At 39.7% G+C, this 18,253-nt stretch overlaps 1 protein-coding gene across 3 annotated transcripts in view; it reads left to right on the forward strand.

Annotated features, from left to right (window-relative positions):
- Positions 1 to 18,253, forward strand: part of LOC127428329 (caM kinase-like vesicle-associated protein) — a 134,444-nt gene that overhangs the window by 81,456 nt on the left and 34,735 nt on the right. For all 3 annotated transcript variants that reach the window (XM_051676649.1, XM_051676648.1, XM_051676647.1), the window contains 2 exons: positions 6,342 to 6,448; positions 9,703 to 9,834. In XM_051676649.1, coding sequence (XP_051532609.1) covers positions 6,354 to 6,448; positions 9,703 to 9,834 — 227 coding nt within the window. In that variant the 5' untranslated portion in view covers positions 6,342 to 6,353. The remainder of the gene's footprint in view (positions 1 to 6,341; positions 6,449 to 9,702; positions 9,835 to 18,253) is intronic.

An 18,253-nucleotide genomic window follows, 5' to 3' on the forward strand; every position in this document is an offset into this window, starting at 1 on the left:
CTCAACAGATTTCTACAAAATAATCAGTTCACACAGAAACCATGGTCTTCTTTAGTATTCACCTCAGAACATGGTCACGATGTCCCTGGAACGTCAGCCAAGATACTTAAAAATGGAACTTTACCAAGACTTTGTCACAACGTTGTCAGAAAGTAATGTCACGCTGACGAAAGGACGACTAACTGTGATGTCGTCAGAACGTACTGTGTTTGCTGGGATGAAATGTACCTTGTTTCTTAAAATTAGAGGAAGAATTAATGCTGATATCTCGACTGACTTGAGCATGCTAAAGTCACATGACACGATCAAGCAATTGTCCTTCTTCATTACGAAAAGCCCTTACAGGTGCAGCCGAAGTTGTTCAGGTGTTGTATCGCTGTTTGACGCATCCTCCACATTCATGATGATTAATAGCAGTTGGTGCAGATCTACCGCTGCCGTTTAATGTTCTATGCGTGAGAATCTGCATATTTAAACGTAACATTTCAGGGAAAAAGACTCTTGATGTAAGTCATTAACTGGGGAAGTTCTGTGGTGATATGCTTTAGTTGTTTTGTTTATCCTATTCACCTGCAGTGCCTAGTCAAATGTATGCAAATTAGCTAATTTTAATTAGTTAATGCCTAATTTGTATATCAATGTGGCGATTGTGATGACGTTATTAGACACAAATTTGACTGTATTCACCTGTAGTGTCTCCATTAAGTACAGTACATTAGCCTGTATGGCCATGATATATTGCCTTAGTTAAACTTTAGCTAACTTATTAAATTAGCTAGTAGCTCATCAGTAATGCATGTTAGCAAGACACAAGTTAACCATATTTGTCTTTTGGCTAATTAGCTGTAAAGTCGAGGCACTGGTAGCTTAGTCTTTTGTTCATCACCACTCACCTCCACACAAGCCAAGAAAAACACAACTGGGATAGGAGCTGGGAGGGGCTGCTACCTGCCTGTCTGCCTGTCTGTGTGTCTGATGTGCCGATGTGTGCTGCACTGCTGTGAATAGACACAGAGGGAGAGAGAGCAGGAGAGAGGGAGGGAGGGAGGGAGGGCATCAGAACTTGACAAAGTCTCATCTCCCAACCTGATATTTGGATTTTTTATTCAATAAATATATTTGTTTGACAGGGAAGCTGTGTGCAAACAGGAATATATATATATATATATATATATATATATATTCATTTATTTAAAAAAAATAAATAAAATAAAAATAAATAAAAAGCACCCCAGAAAAAAGAGCACTTTCTCTCAAGGAAGAAAAAGGCCAGGTGCTCAAGCCCCCTTTGATGTCTATGTGTGCACGTGCCTGGTTAGATGGACAACAGAAGTTCTTGGAGTTTCTGCTTTGCTTCTGATCTGGAGTGAGTGTTGCAGTCTCACTCACAATAGCGAGGGCTAAAATCCAGGGAGAAGAAACTGATTCCATGTCATCAGCTTCAGACAACTTTATCACACTCATCCATAAAAACATCCTCATTCATGCCAACAAATGTATTTCACCAGCAGTATAATTTTTTCCAGAACAGGTATTTTAAAGGGATAGTTCATCCAAAAATGGCAATGTTGTCATCATTTACTCACCCTCATGTTGTTCCAAATCCAACTTCCTTCTGCAAAATACAAAAGGTAAAATCTTGAGGAATGTACTTATTTTTCCATGCAATGGTAACGAATGGTGACTTGAGATGTCAAGCCTCAAAAAGGATTCAATATCACCATGAAAGTATCCCACACAATTGATGCATTATTCCAACTCTTATGAAGCCATATGATGGCTTGTGTGAGGAACAGACCAAGTTCAAAATCATTATTCATAGAAAATCTTGACATCTGCCCTTGCTCTTTTTGGCACATATACTGTAGTTAATACTCGTTCACACTGGCTATGTTTACATGTAACCTAATAATCCGTTAATAATCTAACTGAAATCTCATTCGGACTGAAAAACCTTCATGTAAGTACCTCAGTTGATCCTATTGAGCTAGATCTGAATGAAATTCCCCTCTGAATTAAAGGGGTGGAGTAGACCTAAAATATTCTGTTAGAAGGATATTAGCCTAGTAAACCTTGGACTCTAACTATTTTCACAAAGGCTTCAGAAATACCTTGCGCACATGCGCAGTGCAGTGAACAGTGCTTTAATGAATGCAAAACTGATTGTGAATTACACATTACTGCAACAGGAACCTAATTTATACAAAGAAATAGCAACACTCATTATTGAGGGAATGGGGGCTTTTTGCTCTTTGATGACTTCCCATAAAGCAAAAAAAAAAAAAAAAAAAAAAAAACAATCATGTAATTCTAAAATTCCATCTGTAAACAACTCTCTCATGCAGTCTTTATTTCGTACTTTTATCCTGAGATGCATAGTTATTGGAGTGGGAATGGGCAAGAGGCTAATATGGTTGAGCCAGACAGGATATTGGGACTCTGCTTCTCTTCATTTTCTGAGTAAAGCGACTAACATAAAAATTAAGCTTTTCTGGTATATGTTTAGCACAAACAGCAATTACTGTCTTAAACTTTGCTTGTTCATGTGAAAACTTACGTTATTTTTGCTAGAAATAAAGGGTGGGCAAAATTTATTTTTCTCAGGATTTATTAATTTTGTGTTCTTTATTGGAACTAAAATGGCTCAGAAGAGCTCATCAATTTGAGACTAAATTTGATTTGCCTACCAGGGAGTGTGCTTGCACTGGGAGAAAGGAAAAAATAAATCCTAAGGTGTCAAATGTTTTATTCTGATTCTATATTCAAACTGCATTCTCAATACCATTTTTTTCAGTTCCATCAGTAGAAAATCCCTAATGAAACAGATGCTGATGGTATTGACCGGACCACACAAGCCACTGTAAAACATCTCAGAATATTGATTGCCATATCTGCCCCACTCCAAAGATGTGCAGGCTTGATTTCTAGATGACAGTGCTTTATATACATGCTGTTGTACTCATGCTAAATGGCCCATTATGCTGCTTCTGTACTGTCAAAGCATATGGGCATGAAGGGAGTGTCTTATAAATGTGCTTTAAGAGCACAGCTCAACTTTACATTGTGCCAAATAAATGATAGTCAGTAAATGAAAGAGAAAAAGAGGGTTTGTTTGAAACAGATGGCAGCTGCCTCACTGCCCACTGGCTTAACAGACAGCGCTTTGTATGAAGATACTGTGACGAGGAGGAGGGCATGGCCGGGCCATGAGGGTGCATGGCCAGTGCTGAATCAGATGATCAGTGGGAGAGCAAGATAAAGAGGGGCCAGAGGCGCCAGTTCGACAGAGAGAGAGATGCACACGTCCGCGCTGCATGTGTGTGTGTTTGTTTATGTTTGTTTTATGTTGCGTTTTACCATTAAAATTTATGTTGACTTTTCAGCCAGTTCCTGCCTCCTCCTTGCCCAACCTTTATCTGATACAGACCCTTCTTAAGTAAACCAGTTTTAAACTAGGAACTTTACATCTGATGATCTAGAACAAATTCAAGTGAGCTTTAGACATAACCAAGTGAATATTTAATATTTAATTCCCATAAAACAATTCAAGTGAGCTTTAGACATAACCAAGTGAATATTTTATATTTAATTCCCATAAAACAAACGCAAACAGTATTCATGTTGCATCCAAGTTACAAATGTATTGTATGTAAAAATGTGTAAATTTCGTTGAACAATTTGCCACCAAAAATGTGTAACTTCTGGGGAAAATTGAAATGTAAACGTGGAAGTTGAAGCCACTTTAGCTCTTTTATTAAATGAAATAACTGTATTCCCATATAAATTCTATAGGAATATTTTTGGTAAATGTGTTTCCATTGTAGTTTATGTGCATGTCTTCTTATCAAATAAAAAAATCTATTCTCCTTGAGTGAGCTTAAATGTTTTTATGAACATTTAGGTGATTTTATTAGCAGGCTTAGGTGTTTCCATTCAGCATTTTATTTTTTGTATTTTTTATTCTTTATTTGCAATATCCAAACATTTGCATAAAAATACGTAGATGAAACTCAGATAGTAACCAGTCATATCCAAAGAGGACAAAAAACAAGTAGTCGTCCATTTGACAACAGTATATTCTGAAGCTTTTGAAGCTTTTTTTTTTTTTAAGTAAGTAATTCACTGATTACCTTCCCCCCATTCCTCTCAAATCTCATTCACACTTCAGAGCTACATCAGAAGGGTAGATTTAGTAAATAATGATTAAAATTTCAGTATGTTCCTCACACAAAGCTATTTTATTCCTTCAGAAGACTTGGAATATAGTGCACAATTCACATGGACTATGTTAGTAATTGTAATGCATTTTTGTCCTTTATTAAGCTTGACAGATCCTGGTCACTGTATGCATGTGCTGTATGGTAAACAGCAACTACTTGTTCTTTCATTTTCCAAGGAAGTAAAAAGTCATTTGGGTTTGAGATGTGTAAACAATGACAGCATTTTCATTTTTGGCTGAACTACTCCAAAAGAAAACAAAGGAAATAAAGTGTAATTAATCACAGAGAGCTTCGTCACTTACAAAACACTCCTTTTTATGTGCATATACATTTACAAAAATGAACAAAAAGAGTGAAAAAAAGAATATGAACTACTTAAAGAGGGAGATAAATTGAGGACACAATTTATGCGTGCCTCTGAGAAGACAGTATGTACAGCAAATCAGAGAGCTTATCCTGTTTCTGCTTTGCTGTGTTTGCATTACTGATATTATTTCAAGGTATACTTTATAGACCATGCAGTGCTCATCCATCTGATGATGAAAACTAATTAAGTCAGGTGTACAACAAAGGAGACCTTAGCTTAGGCTTTTTGTATCTTTTAGTCCATCTTTGAGTTTTTAAAGCTTATATGTCATTTTTGTTAAAATACTTTCTTATATCCAAGCTTAAAGTAATAGTTCACCCAAAAATGAAAATGCTCTCATCATTTACTAACCCTCATGCCATCTCAGATATCCCATAAGACTCCAGTGATTAAACCTGTATCTTCAAAAATGATATAAGTGTGGATGAGAAATCAATATTTAAGTCTTTTTTACTATAAATCTCCACTTTCACTTTCACGTTTGTCTTCTTTTGTTTTTGCCATTTTGCATTCTGCTTGCATATCGTGACCTACTGGGCAGGGAGCAGATTTTATAGTAAAAACAGACTTAAACCCGGACTTAATGACCTACAGAGCTGAAATATTCTTCTAAAAAATCTTCATTTGTGTTCAGAAGAAGAAAGGAAGTCATACACATCTGGGATGTACGAGGGTGAGTAAATGATGAGAGAACGTTCATTTTTGGGTGAACTAACCCTTTAATATGGAGACAACTATAAGTAAACCATTCGTAGGTTGATTTTCATGAAAAGTGCACAAACTCGGTCTATTTCAAACATTGATCGTAGGCGGTAGGCCAACCCATCACAGCAACATTGGCTTAACCAATGGTGTGATTTGGGGGCAGGACTATCTGTTTGTTTGACCAAAGGCAGACAGAGGGTGTATTCAGAAATTTGTTTCAAAACAATATTTATTTTTGCGATTCCATTTGGTGACGTTAACGTGTCAGAAATTACACACTTCATCCTCAAAACTTAACTAGCATCACATTTAAAGTCCTATAAAAATCTGTTCACATTTAGAGGTGCTATTCAGTCTGTTTTCCAATCAATCATGGAAAAACTCTAGTCAGCAAAAATCCAGAGTTGGATTTTTATAGACTGCAGAGTCTCTCTGCAGGACCTTGCAAGTATCTATACAAACTGAGACACTCTCTGCCATTTAGCCTGGCTATAAACAAGTCTCACTTTAAGCAAAAATAAAGAGAGAGTTTGGTGTCTAATTTAATTTATCCCTGCTAGGGAGAAGGGGAGCACAGTGATTTAGTCTTTAAGTGTGGTCAGAAGCTCACAAAGGCCTTTCAGTTGTCTTTACCTCCATGTTTCCTTTGCCCACAATCATTCAGTTGCTCTTTTTCCCTGTCTGAATCGTTACAGCGGCATTGTCGAGGGGAAAGCATTTTTTCCCCTCTCTTTTTCTGAGTGCTTCAACCTAAAGAAGCTGTTTTGATTTTTATTATTTTCATTCAAAATTAGATTGGTTGTGCTCTTGTTCTTTGGGGCCACCAAATTTGTTTTGTTTGCAAATGTCAAAGGCGAGTGTTTATGCACCATTCTTTTTTCCCTTCGGAATGAAAATGATTTGAAGTGAACATGCATATTAATGCAGAATGGCTGGTGCAAATGAGTAATACATTTTCACACAATGTGCAATGAATTATGAGTGCAGATTACTTGAATTAGTTTGCTTTATAACCTAACCCCTCTTTCATACTTTTTTCTCCTTTGAAGGCAGGGCGGGCCATGCCATTCGGCTGTTTAAAACCTGGCGAGAAGAAGGACTACAACAGTCCTATTGAAATCACAGAAAAATATGATCTGGGGCAGATTGTTAAATCGTAAGTGAAATTTTGTAGTTGTATAATTTTGAGTTTAATCATCTGAAGTTATATGGTGTCACATATTCTCTGTTTTTTGTATTGACTTTTATGTTGAAATTCTGGTTTAGTTCCCTGTTCCTGTTTCCTGTTAGTTTTGTAGTCCTTTGTAGTTTCTTTTCATGATTAGTTTTCCCCTGATTGTTTCCCCAGGTGTTCCTCGTTCCCTTGTTTTCCCTTGTGTATTTAAGCCCTTGTTTTCCCCTGGTTTTTTTGTCAGTCTTCATCTGTATTATGCTGTGCTTTGTTCCCTGTGTTTTGTTTCATTATGTTCTGAGTTACCTGGTTTACCTTTATTTTATTTAAAAGGCTGCATTTAGATCCTCATTCCTCACCTGTCTCATCACAGAAAGACTGACCAAGAAATGAATCTAGCGGCCATCAGGGTTCTGCTCCTTCAGCAAGGGGACCGTCCAGTTGAGGATCACGCCCATGAGTTTTTAGAGCTGGCAAATGTAGTGCACTATCCAGACCGCTCTCTGGTGGTTTTCTTCCAGGTCGGTCTGAATAGTGCACTGAGAGAACTCACGCCTCCAGCTGATCCTCACTGGACGCTCGGCGATTATGTGGAGAAGGCTCTGGAACTTAGCAGTTCCCCTTATACAGTGGATTATGGCGGGAACTCCGGGCCAAAACCTGCGTCCACGGCCCCTGTCGCAAAGTCTCCCACGGCCTCTGTTGTATGATCTGCCACTGATGTCGGTGCGTGGGTCCATGAAGACCCTACCTCAAAAATTGTCTACACCCACGCCTACCACGGTCAATGAGCCAGCACCCACACCTGCCACGGTCAACGAGCCAACACACATGCCTGCCACGGCCAATGAGTTGCCAGCCTCGCCCGTCCCAGAGCCAGCGTTGCCAGCCTCGCCCGTCCCAGAGCCAGCGTTGCCAACTTCGGCCATCCAGAGGAGGAGGAAGAGAAGTTTCCGTTCCCAAGTCTCTTCCCATGTCATTCCCGAGTCTCATCACATGTTCACGACCAAGGAGGTAGCTTCCGAGTCTCTGCCCATGCCCACGACCACAGAGGTCGTTCCTGAGTCTCTTCCCTTGTTCGCTACCATGGAGGTCATTTCCCATTCATCCAGAACTCTTTGTCTCGAGCCTCCCATGGCTCCGTCTTCTACGGCTCTGCCCCCAGAGACTAGTTCCCCAGCGGCTCCGCCCGCTCCCCCAGAGACTGTTCCTCCCGCGGCTCCACCCACTCCCCCAGAGACTCCTCCTACAGTGGCTCCGCTGCCTGACCCTGTCCTGCGGCCGCCTCCCAGGCCTCCTGACCCTGTCCTGCGGCCGCCTCCCAGGCCTCCTGACCCTGTCTCGCCTCCCAGGCCTCCTGACCCTGTCTCAGCCCTGTGGTCGCCTCCCAGGACTCCTTACCCAGCCCCTACCTTGAGGTCATCTCCTTGGTCTCCTGGCCATCCGCCTGATCTGCTCTGGTCTCCTGGCCGCCCGCCTGATCTGCTCTGGTCCACTTGGTCCTCCGAGCCTGCAGCGTCATCCTGGCTCTCCATCCTTCCGGTTCTGCCTTGGTTTCAAGCCTCCATGACTTTGCCTTGTTCCTCTGCTCCCCTTGCCCCTTTTGCCCCCTTGAACTACCTGTTTTCCCCCACACCCCATGGACCATTTGTTTTTGTTTTGTGGAGCATCTGGAATCTGCTCCTTAAAAGGGGGGCTCTGTCACATATTCCCTGTTTTTTGTATTTACTTTAATGTTGAAATTCTGGTTTAGATCCCTGTTCCTGTTTCCTGTTAGTTTTGTAGTCCTTTCTAGTTTCTTTTCATGATCGGTTTTCCCCGATTGTTTCCCCAGGTGTTCCTCATTCCCTTGTGTATTTAAGCCCTTGTTTTCCCCTGGTTTTTTGTCAGTCTTCATCTGTATTATGCTGTTCTTTGTTCCCTGTGTTTTGTTTCATTATGTTCTGAGTTACCTGGTTTACTTTTGTTTTATTAAATAGGCTGCATTTAGATCCTCATTCCTCTCCTGTCTCGTCACATATGGATGTTATTTAACTTGATTATTCTTTCTTGTTTTTTCTTTGTAAGATATTGACACAATTCAAGAGATGTTAGGCAGAATGTTCATATTGCTTCTCTTAATGCCACAAAAGGGAATGGGGACAGGTGCTGTCAAACTCTTTTAAAAAAGAAATAATAAATAAAAAAAAAACACCTCAAATACTTGGACCCCAAGTCCAAATGACTAAAGTCTTCTGAAGCCATCTGATAGCTTTTTATGGGAAACAGATGGAAATTTAAGTTACTGTTATCTAAAAATCTTCTCCACCACCATTGTCTTAATGAAATTTGTGAACTAAGGCAACTATTAATTTAGTCACAATTCTTGAGCCACATTCAGGAGATCCTTGGCATACACCCCAATGGGCCGACCAGCCTGGGGACAGTCCACAAATGTGAAATCCTGAGTTGTGCTTCAAGAGACAGTCTCCTGCCGGACAGGAGCTTGGTGGAGGAACAGACCCAAGAGTAGGAGCTGACTGCCCGCTGGGTTCAAAACTGGTCAGATTCTTTTGTCAGAAGAACCCAAACGCAGGCAGTCAGAGCTCTTTTACAAGCCTTTATTAAGACAAAAAACACAAAAGGTAGCAAACAGAAAACTCCCATGAGGAAAAATTTAAAACAAAACAAACTGGACAAATTAATTAACAAGAGAACAAAACAGAAGCACTGGACCTGAATCTAATAACAAAAAACTGAATTAGAAAACCGTGCTAAATAACAGTCCGACTGAGAACAAGACAGAGCAGACAAAGGGAAGAATCTGACACAAGGGAAATATAAAGGGAGAGAAATTAAGAAGGTAACGAGGGAACACAGATGGGGACCATAAACTAATAATCAAATAGGTAACAAGGCAAACGAGAGGGTGGGGTTATCACTAAAGACAAGATAGACACAAATGCACAAGGAAATGAGAAAACAAAACCAAGTACATTTACATAACACGAGACAAAACACAAGTGCCTGGACTCAGCCACAGAGTCAATAAACCAAACCAGCCAAAGTGGCTGAATCCAGACACAAGACACAACACGTACACGTACAAAACTAAGGGCAGAACCCTGTACTGTTGGACTGACTCCTCAAGTTTTAAGATAAATCCTCAATATCAAACAGTGCAACATTTTACCTCCCTTACATGTCACTTAAAACATTTTAATAAACTTATACTGTACTAAATTTTATTTCTTTTCAAGGGAGGAGTTCTGTGAGATCTTCAGGGCAAAGGACAAGAACACACTCAAAATGTACACCTGCAAAAAATTCCTAAAGAAAGATGGAAGAGAAGTGCGGAAGGCTGCCAAAAATGAGATTCTCATCTTAAAGATGTGAGTTACACACAGTTCTTCTTCAAAATTTACCTTTAGAATAATTCTAAACTGTGCCCTCCTCTACAGTCCAGCCCATGTCTGCTCTTAATTTCATTTATTTAAAAAGAGCTCAGCTCAAAACTATATATATATTTTTATTTAATTTAAAAACAATGTAAATATAAACAATAATAATCATTAAAGTTCCATTAAACACTCACTCTTTTCCCTAAGATATGCTTTGTGTGCTGTAGCAGCTCCCAAAACTATCTTAAGTTGATTTGTCCTCAATTTCCTTCTACAAAATAATGATTAAAAAATATAAAATCTGCATCTTTGCATCAGTTGTAGTTCTTTTAATGTGTCATCATAGAAGAAGAATTGCATTCAATTTATTAACCTTTTATTGCACTGTAATGAGTAAGATGTTTATTTACTGTGATTATAGCTTGGAAATGGCTAATTTCATATCAGTATATCCGGCACCACTAAATCTAAAGTGCCATGGCAAAAGAAGTTATATTCTGTCTGATTCATCAGATTTTCTCAGGCAAATGTGTAAACTGAATTGAATTTGACAAGATAAAAAGACGTGAAATAAAACAGACAACAAGTCTTTTTATTGCATTTTGTTCGGTGGCTGCACACAAAAACAAACAAACAATGTAGTCCAATTCACAAATAAATATCTCTTATGAGCTAGTTCTTTTTTTTTTTTTTTTTAGTAATTTTATTTTTTACTATTTATTTATATATTCATTTATTTTTTAGTGTTTATTTGGGGGCTCCCCTGCTGCAAAAAAACTGAATTCTGTAGGAAACACTGATTTAAGACACATTATTCCAGTGGTTCCAAAAGTGTGAGGCACATGTGCAAATGATTGATATATTTCAGCTGGACTGTTGAGTCTGTAAAAATGTTTTGATTAGTAAAGGGGGGCTTGACTGGAAAGGTTTGGGAACCACTGCATTATTCCTTTTATTGTTTTAAAAGACAAGTTAAACAACAGACATTTGATTCTAACATAAAGGATTTCAACTCTGTAAAACCATTTGCCACTGATGTTGGCCATCAAGATTTACAGACCTCTTCTCTCAAAAATATACATTGGACACCTAATGCAACAATGGGTTTCCTTAAACATACCAAACATGTCAAAGCTTTGAGATGCAAAAAGACTATAATAATAACTAGATAGTAAAGTTTGAAGACAAACTTTATGTTGGCTTGACAAAGCCTTGCCTGAAAGATTAAAATAGTTTGAAGAGTTGGAAGTTTGAAGGTGTTAATGTCAAACAGACAGAAGGAACATCCTACAGATAGACAGCCAGCTGCAAGAAGTCCTATGCAACCCTACCCCTTGCTTATTTTTCTGAATGGCAAACTGGTTGCAAGGGTAACTCCATCTGGTTGCTAGGCAGTTACCAAGGTGGTACTGAAAAGGCTCCTTGCTACCCTGAGTCAAATAAACAAAACCATAAGTCTCTACAATGTTCTAGTGCAGAGATATGTGATTTGTTACTTGGTTGCTAGGGTAACACCATCTGGATGCTAGGCAGTTACCAAGGTGATGATAACAATGCTCCTTGCTAGCCTGAGACAAATAAAAAAAACAGGAGTCTCTATGATGTTCTGATGCAGAGATATGTGATTTGTTACTTGGTTGCTAAGGTAACCCCATCTGGTTGCTAGGCAGTTAACAAGATGATACTCAAAAGTCTCCTTGCTACCCTGAGTAAAATAAAATAAACCCAAAGTGTCTACGATGTTCTGGTTCAGAGATATGTGATTTGTTACTTGGTTGCTAGGGTAACCCCATCTTGTTGCTAGGCTGTTAACAAGGTGATAATAACAATGCTCCTTGCTAGCCTGAGTCAAATGAACAAAACCAGAAGTCTCTATGATGTTCTTTTGCAGAGATATGTGATTTGTTACTTGGTCGCTAAGGTAACCCCATCTGGTTGCTAGGCAGTTACCAAGGTGATACTCAAAAGGCTCCTTGCTATCCTGAGTCAAATGAATGAAACCGGAAGTCTCTACGATGTTCTGGTGCAGAGATATATAATTTGTTACTTGGTTGCTAGGGTAACCCATCTGGTTGCTAGGTAGTTAACAAGGTGATACTCAAAAGGCTCTTTGTTACCCTGAGTCCAATGAATGAAACCAGAATTGTCTACGATGTTCTGGTGCAGAGATATATGATTTGTTACTTGGTTGTTAGGGTAATCCCATCTGGTTGCTAGGCAGTTACCAAGGTGATACTCAAAAGGCTGCTTGCTGGCCTGAGTCTTTCGAGCCAACAATGACGTCTCTATGATATTCTGATCTGGAGATATCCATCTAAGCTCATTTTAACGGAAGTCAATGGGTTTTGGTTGCTAGGGGGCACTAAATGGTTGCAAGGGTGTGGCTAAGTATTGTCCAGCATGATATTTAAAGGCTCCTTGCTGGTCTGAGTCAAATAAGCCAAAGTTGAAGTTGTGGTGCAGAGATATGTGTTTTGCTATACGGTTGCTAGGGTAAGTCCATGTGGTTGCTAGGAAGTTGTCAGTGTGATCCTAAAAAGGCTGCTTGCTGGACTGAGTGTATTGAGTCAAATCTGAAGACTCTATGACATTCTGATCAGGAGATATCCATCTAAGCCATTTTGAATGGTAGTCAATGGGTTTTGGTTGCTAGGATGCACTAAATTGTTGATAGGCTGTATGCAGTTGCTAGGGTGTTAAAGTGTTGGAGTGAAAGAAAGAATAAAAAGAGTAGAGTGATGGAAAGATGACTGAATCCTCTAAAGGAGTTATTACAGGGAAAATTTGTATTCATTTATAAAAATTAAAAATTAATTAGCCAATTAAAAATCAGTCCTGTTTGGAAGTCCCATACAGGGATACCGGAAGTCTGATCAGTTAGAAAAGATACAGCAACCCGAGTCAGAACAGTCTGAAGGTCTGACCCAAGTTTTGTGGTTGTAGGTTTAAAGCTCTAGGAGGAGATACTGTTTAAATTTTGGCTCAGAATAATAATAATAACTAGATAGGTACATTTTCTGAAGAAAATGTGAGTGGTGCTTGCCGTGGCAAAATTTCTCACCACAATGTCCCACCAACTGCCCCAAGTTGAAAGAGGCCACCCCCATGACAGTAGGATGTTTTGGTGCATAGATATTGGTGTTGTTCCATGGTTGCTAGGGTAACCCATCTGGTTGCTATGCAGTTACCAGGGTGATACTTAATAAGGCTACTACTACTTCTTCTTCCGTACAAAATTTCAGCACCTAACTCGTCCCGCACCCTTTGACGAACACCCATGAATGAGATGTCAAATCGACCGGCCTATTGTGCTATGACTTTTCTAAGGGGTGGGGGGTATGTTGCATCCCTAGGGGGCACAAAACTGTCCCAAAAAGTCCCATTGACTTAACATTGGAAAAACATTTGTCAGATCATATCTCCTGATGTTTAACAAGGCCCCTTGCCATCCTCAGTGAAATAAGTCAACCCGGAAGTGTCTACAATGTTCCGGTGCAGAGATATGTGATTTGTTACTTGGTTGCTAGGATAACCCCATGTGGTTGCTAGGCAGTTACCAGAGTGATACTTAATGAGGCTCCTTGCTCTCCTGAGTGAAATAAGTCAACCCGGAAGTCTCTACGGCATTCTGATCCTGAGATACCCATCTTAGTGATTTTGAATGGAAGTCAATGGTGTTTGGTTGCTAGGGTGCTCTAAATGGTTGCTAGGGCGTGGCTAAGGAGTTCCCATGATGATAGTTGTAGACTGATTGCCCATCCAATTAAAACAAGCCAACTGTCATGTCTCTAGGACATTCTGATCCGAAGATATCACACTCTAAGTGAAAGCAATAGTGTTGGTTGCTAGGGTGCTCTAAATGGTTGCCAGGGCGTGGCTAGCCAGCGAACAGAGAGATTCTTATTGGTTGCTTACTAACCTGACTCATAAGAGCCAATCCCCAAGTGTTTACGACATTCTGTTCTGAAGATATCCTTCTGAGACATTTTGAATGGAAGTTAATGGGGGGTGTTTGCTAGGGTCCCATAAATGGTTGTTAGGGTGTGGCTATGCCATTTCCAAGGTGATACTTAAAGAGTGATTGGTATCCCGATTTAAATGAGCCCGCCCCCATGTATCTATGTCATTGTGATTGGGAGATATGATCTGGCAGCTTTCTTGCATTGACTGCCATAGTAGGAACAAAATTCTCTTCCCATAGTACCCTATGGGAATTTTTGGTATGGTTTTTTGCCCCCCTTTTTACCTCCTGGGGTACATTTTACCCCCAAACACAGGGTATGTTCGAACACGGCTTGCTAGCCCGAATCAAATGAGAGCACCCACATGTGTCAAGGACATTCTAATCAGAAGATATCACACTCAGCCATTTTGAATGGAAGTCAGTGGGGATGGTTACTAGGGTGCTCTAAATGGTTGTTAGGGTGTGGCTAAGTAGTTTTTTCAAATGGATACATGAAGACTGATTGCTCACCCACATGAAATAAGCCAACTGCCATGTCTGTAGTATGTTCTGATCCAAAGATATCACTCTCAGCCATTTCTAATGGAAGTCAATAAATCTAGTTGCTAGGGTGCTCTAAATTGTTGCTAGGGTGTGGCTAACCAGTGACCAGAGAGATTCTTATTGGCTGATTACTAATCTGACTGAAAAGAGCTAATCCCCAAGTGTCTACAATATTCTGTTCTGAAGATATCCTTCTGAGCCATTTGAATGGAAGTCTATGGGGGCAGTTGCTAGGGTGCCGTAAATGGTTACTAGGGCTTTGCAAGCACCACTAATAATAATAATAATAATAATAAGTATGTGAGATTACAATAGTGATGCTTTGCTCCACAAGCACCACTAATAATAATAAGTATGTGAGATTACAATAGTGATGCTTTGCTTCGCAAGCACCACTAATAATAATAATGTAGGGCTTTACTGGTTGTTTAGATCAGTGTTACTATCAGAAATAATTAATAATGATTTCTGTAGTTATTAATTAATATTTAATCAATTGAATCTAACTCATTAAAACCTCATATGGGGCTCCAGTAAATGTATTGCGCTATGTTTAGGAGCAAGTTTGGTTATTAGCAATAATTAATAATTATCAAAGATAGTTATTAATTATTAAAATCAATAGAACATTGATGAGAATCAATGTTAGCTTTTTAAATCCTTTAAATCAACAGTTATCAAAGATAATCATTAATTGTTAACATCGATGAAACATTAATTAAAATTAATACTAGCTTATTGATCATTCAAATTCAATCATCAAAGATAATTATCAATTATCAAAAATCAATAGAATATTAATAAGGATTAACATTGACGGGGCATCACCCTGAAATCAGGGACTAATAACCGAATAGTAAAACAGTCTCAATATTAGATTGTTTTCTTAGGAAAATCGGCATCCGAAGAATATCGATTTTCGGGAAAAAAACAATGAATGAAGGTTTGAATCCGAGCACTGACATCCCGTCAGCATGACACAGGTGTATGCAAAACAAACCAAAACACTTCTCTTTGTAATATAAACAAAGTTTATTTATGCAGTAATATCAATTAATAATTGATACAATGCAGTCAACAAACTTCCGACTTACAACTACAAACTAAACAGTGATATGATTAGATATGGAAATCAAAATAGTCCTATAACACATAAGGTGTGTGTGTGTGACAGTGTGTGTGTGTGTGTGTGTGTGAGATTAGTAAGAGAGAGAGAGAGATGATTAAGTGACAGCCCTAAAGCTGAAATCTTTAATCTCTTCACTTCTGTAGGCAAACGGATGAAGATGCAAATTGCTCGGCGGTCTCCTTCGGATCCGTTAGAGTGTTTGGTTGAACACAGAGTAATCTCAACTCATCCAGCAAGATGGAGATTGTATGGCTACAGTTTCAAGTCGGACATTACTTCCTTGTGCCACGAGGTTGCACCGGAGAGCAGCAAAAAAAAAAAAAACTACGTCTATATTCGGTGAACAAAGTTGTTGGAAGCGAATTCTGGAAGCATTTCAGAATATTTCAACTCCTGATGATGTCATGTTTGAGGGACGTTCTGTTGTGTGCCTCATCCAATAGGAGTTGAGAGTTCGATCCTTTAGTGAGCAAGGCTTCATGGATTTGTAGTCTGTTTTGGACTCCCTTTGTTTGATTTTGGCGCGATTTTTATCGTAAAATTTACGACATGGAATGTGTGGGGGCTGAGTTAGGTTTTACGACTTGTGTTAGGCCTGCCTTTGTCTTCTATCTGAATACATGAGGCCCAACAATAATAATAAGTATGTGAGATTACAATAGTGATGCTTTGCAAGCACCACTAATAATAAGCTTATGTAGTAGAACAGTATGTTTACTTTTTCAAGCCAACATAATAAGCTTATGTAGTAGATCAGTATGTTGGCTTTGTCAAGCCAGCATAATAATAACTAGATAGGTACATTTCCTGAAGAAAATGTGAGTGGTGCTTGCTGTGGCAAAGTTTCTCACCACGATGTCCCACCAACTGCCCCAAGTTGAAAAAGGCCACCCCCATGACAGTAGGATGTTCTGGTGCAGAGATATTGTTGTTGTTCCATGGTTGCTAGGGTAACCCATCTGGTTGCTAGGTAGTTACCAATGTGATACTCAAAAGGCTCCTTGCTAGACTGAGTCAAGCCAAACAGGAAGTTTCTACGATGTTTTGGTGCAGAGATACTGTATGTGTTTTGCAACTTGGTTGCTAGGGTAAGCCCATGTGGTTGCTAGGCAGTTGCCAGGGTAATATTAAGAAGGCTACTTTCTGTCCTGAATCATACAAGCCAACAATGAAGTCTATGACATTCTGATCCTGAGATCCTGATACCCATCTAAGCTATTTGTAATGGAAGTCAATGGGATTTGGTTGCTAGGGTGTTCTAAATGGTTGCTAGGGCATGGTGAAGTAGTTTCTATGATGATACCTGAAGTCTGAATGCTCACCCAATTAAAACAAGCCACCTCTCATATCTCTAGGACATTCTGATCCAAAGATATCACTCTCAGCCATTTTGAATGGAAGTAAGTTCCATTTTGTTATGGCTAAGGTGCCATAAATGGTTGCTAGGGAGTGGCTACGCCATTTCCAATATCATACTTGAAGACTGATTGGAAGCCCGAGTGAAATGAGCTCTATGTCTCTATGGTATTCTGATTGGGAGATACAATCTGACCAATTTCTTGCCATTGTCTTGTCATAGTAGGAAAAAAAAAATCCCTTACCATAGTATGCCTATGGGGCAGATTTGGGCCGGTTTTGCCCCCCAGTGGTACATCTTACCAATGTAATGTTATGGTCGAAAACTCCTTGCTAGGCTGAATGAAAGGAGTCCACCCTCATTTCTCTATGAAATTCTGATCCAGAGATATAATCCATCAAAGTTCATCGCAATGCAAAGTCTATGGGATTTTTTGGGCTGTTTTTTGCCTCCCAGGGGTGCACCGTATCCCCAACCCCTCAATAGGCCGGTCGATTTGACACTCATTCATGGGTCTACGCCAAACGGTGCGGGACGAGTTAGATACTGAAATTTTGTATGGAAGAATAATAAGAAGAATTATTTGAGATTATAAAAGTGATGCTTTGCTCCACAAGCACCACTAATAAGCTTAATAGTAGATCAGTATGTTGGCTTTGTCAAGCAAACATAATAAGCTTATACAGTAGATCAGTATGTTGGCTTTCTCAAGATGGCGCCGAGTATGTCTGCTGCATTGCGAGCTCCGAAACAACATTGTAGTTTTTTGTTTGTTTTGTTTACAGTTCTTATGTTTTTTGTCTTGGATGTTGTTTGCCTTATTGTCTATGACAGACAAACACTTTTGATCATTGGTTCTGCAATTACACACCGTAAACCGGACTTCAAATTCCTCAATGCCGACCCACTGTTTACAAACACGCCAGCGGAGCCCTTTGTCTGGGCAGAAACGCAGAAGGAAAAGGGGAAACAGAGCCGATGTTCTCATCAGAGTAAGACGTCGCGCAAATCAACCCCCGCTACCCAGTATTCTACTGGCAAATGTTCAGTCTCTGGACAACAACCTCTGCGAGCTGAGAGCGCAGATCTCTTTCCAACGAGAGACGAGGGACTGCTGCATTATCTGCCTTACAGAAACTTGGATGTCTGCGGAGATTCCAGACTCAGCCATCAAACCTGCTGGGTTCTTCGTGCACCGAGCAGACAGAGCGAAAGACCTCTCAGGTAAAAGCAGAGGTGGTGGTGTATGTTTTATGATCAACAAATTCTGGTGTGATTAGAGGAACGTACGTTCTATCAAGTCTTTCTGCTCTCCTGATCTGGAATTTCTCATGCTTCTGTGTCGACCATTCTGGCTACCGAGGGAATTCACAGCGGTCATTATCACAGCTGTGTACATCCCGCCACTAGCCGCCAC

Source organism: Myxocyprinus asiaticus, chromosome 37 (assembly GCF_019703515.2).
Source record: "Myxocyprinus asiaticus isolate MX2 ecotype Aquarium Trade chromosome 37, UBuf_Myxa_2, whole genome shotgun sequence".
NCBI classification, from domain to species: domain Eukaryota; kingdom Metazoa; phylum Chordata; class Actinopteri; order Cypriniformes; family Catostomidae; genus Myxocyprinus; species Myxocyprinus asiaticus.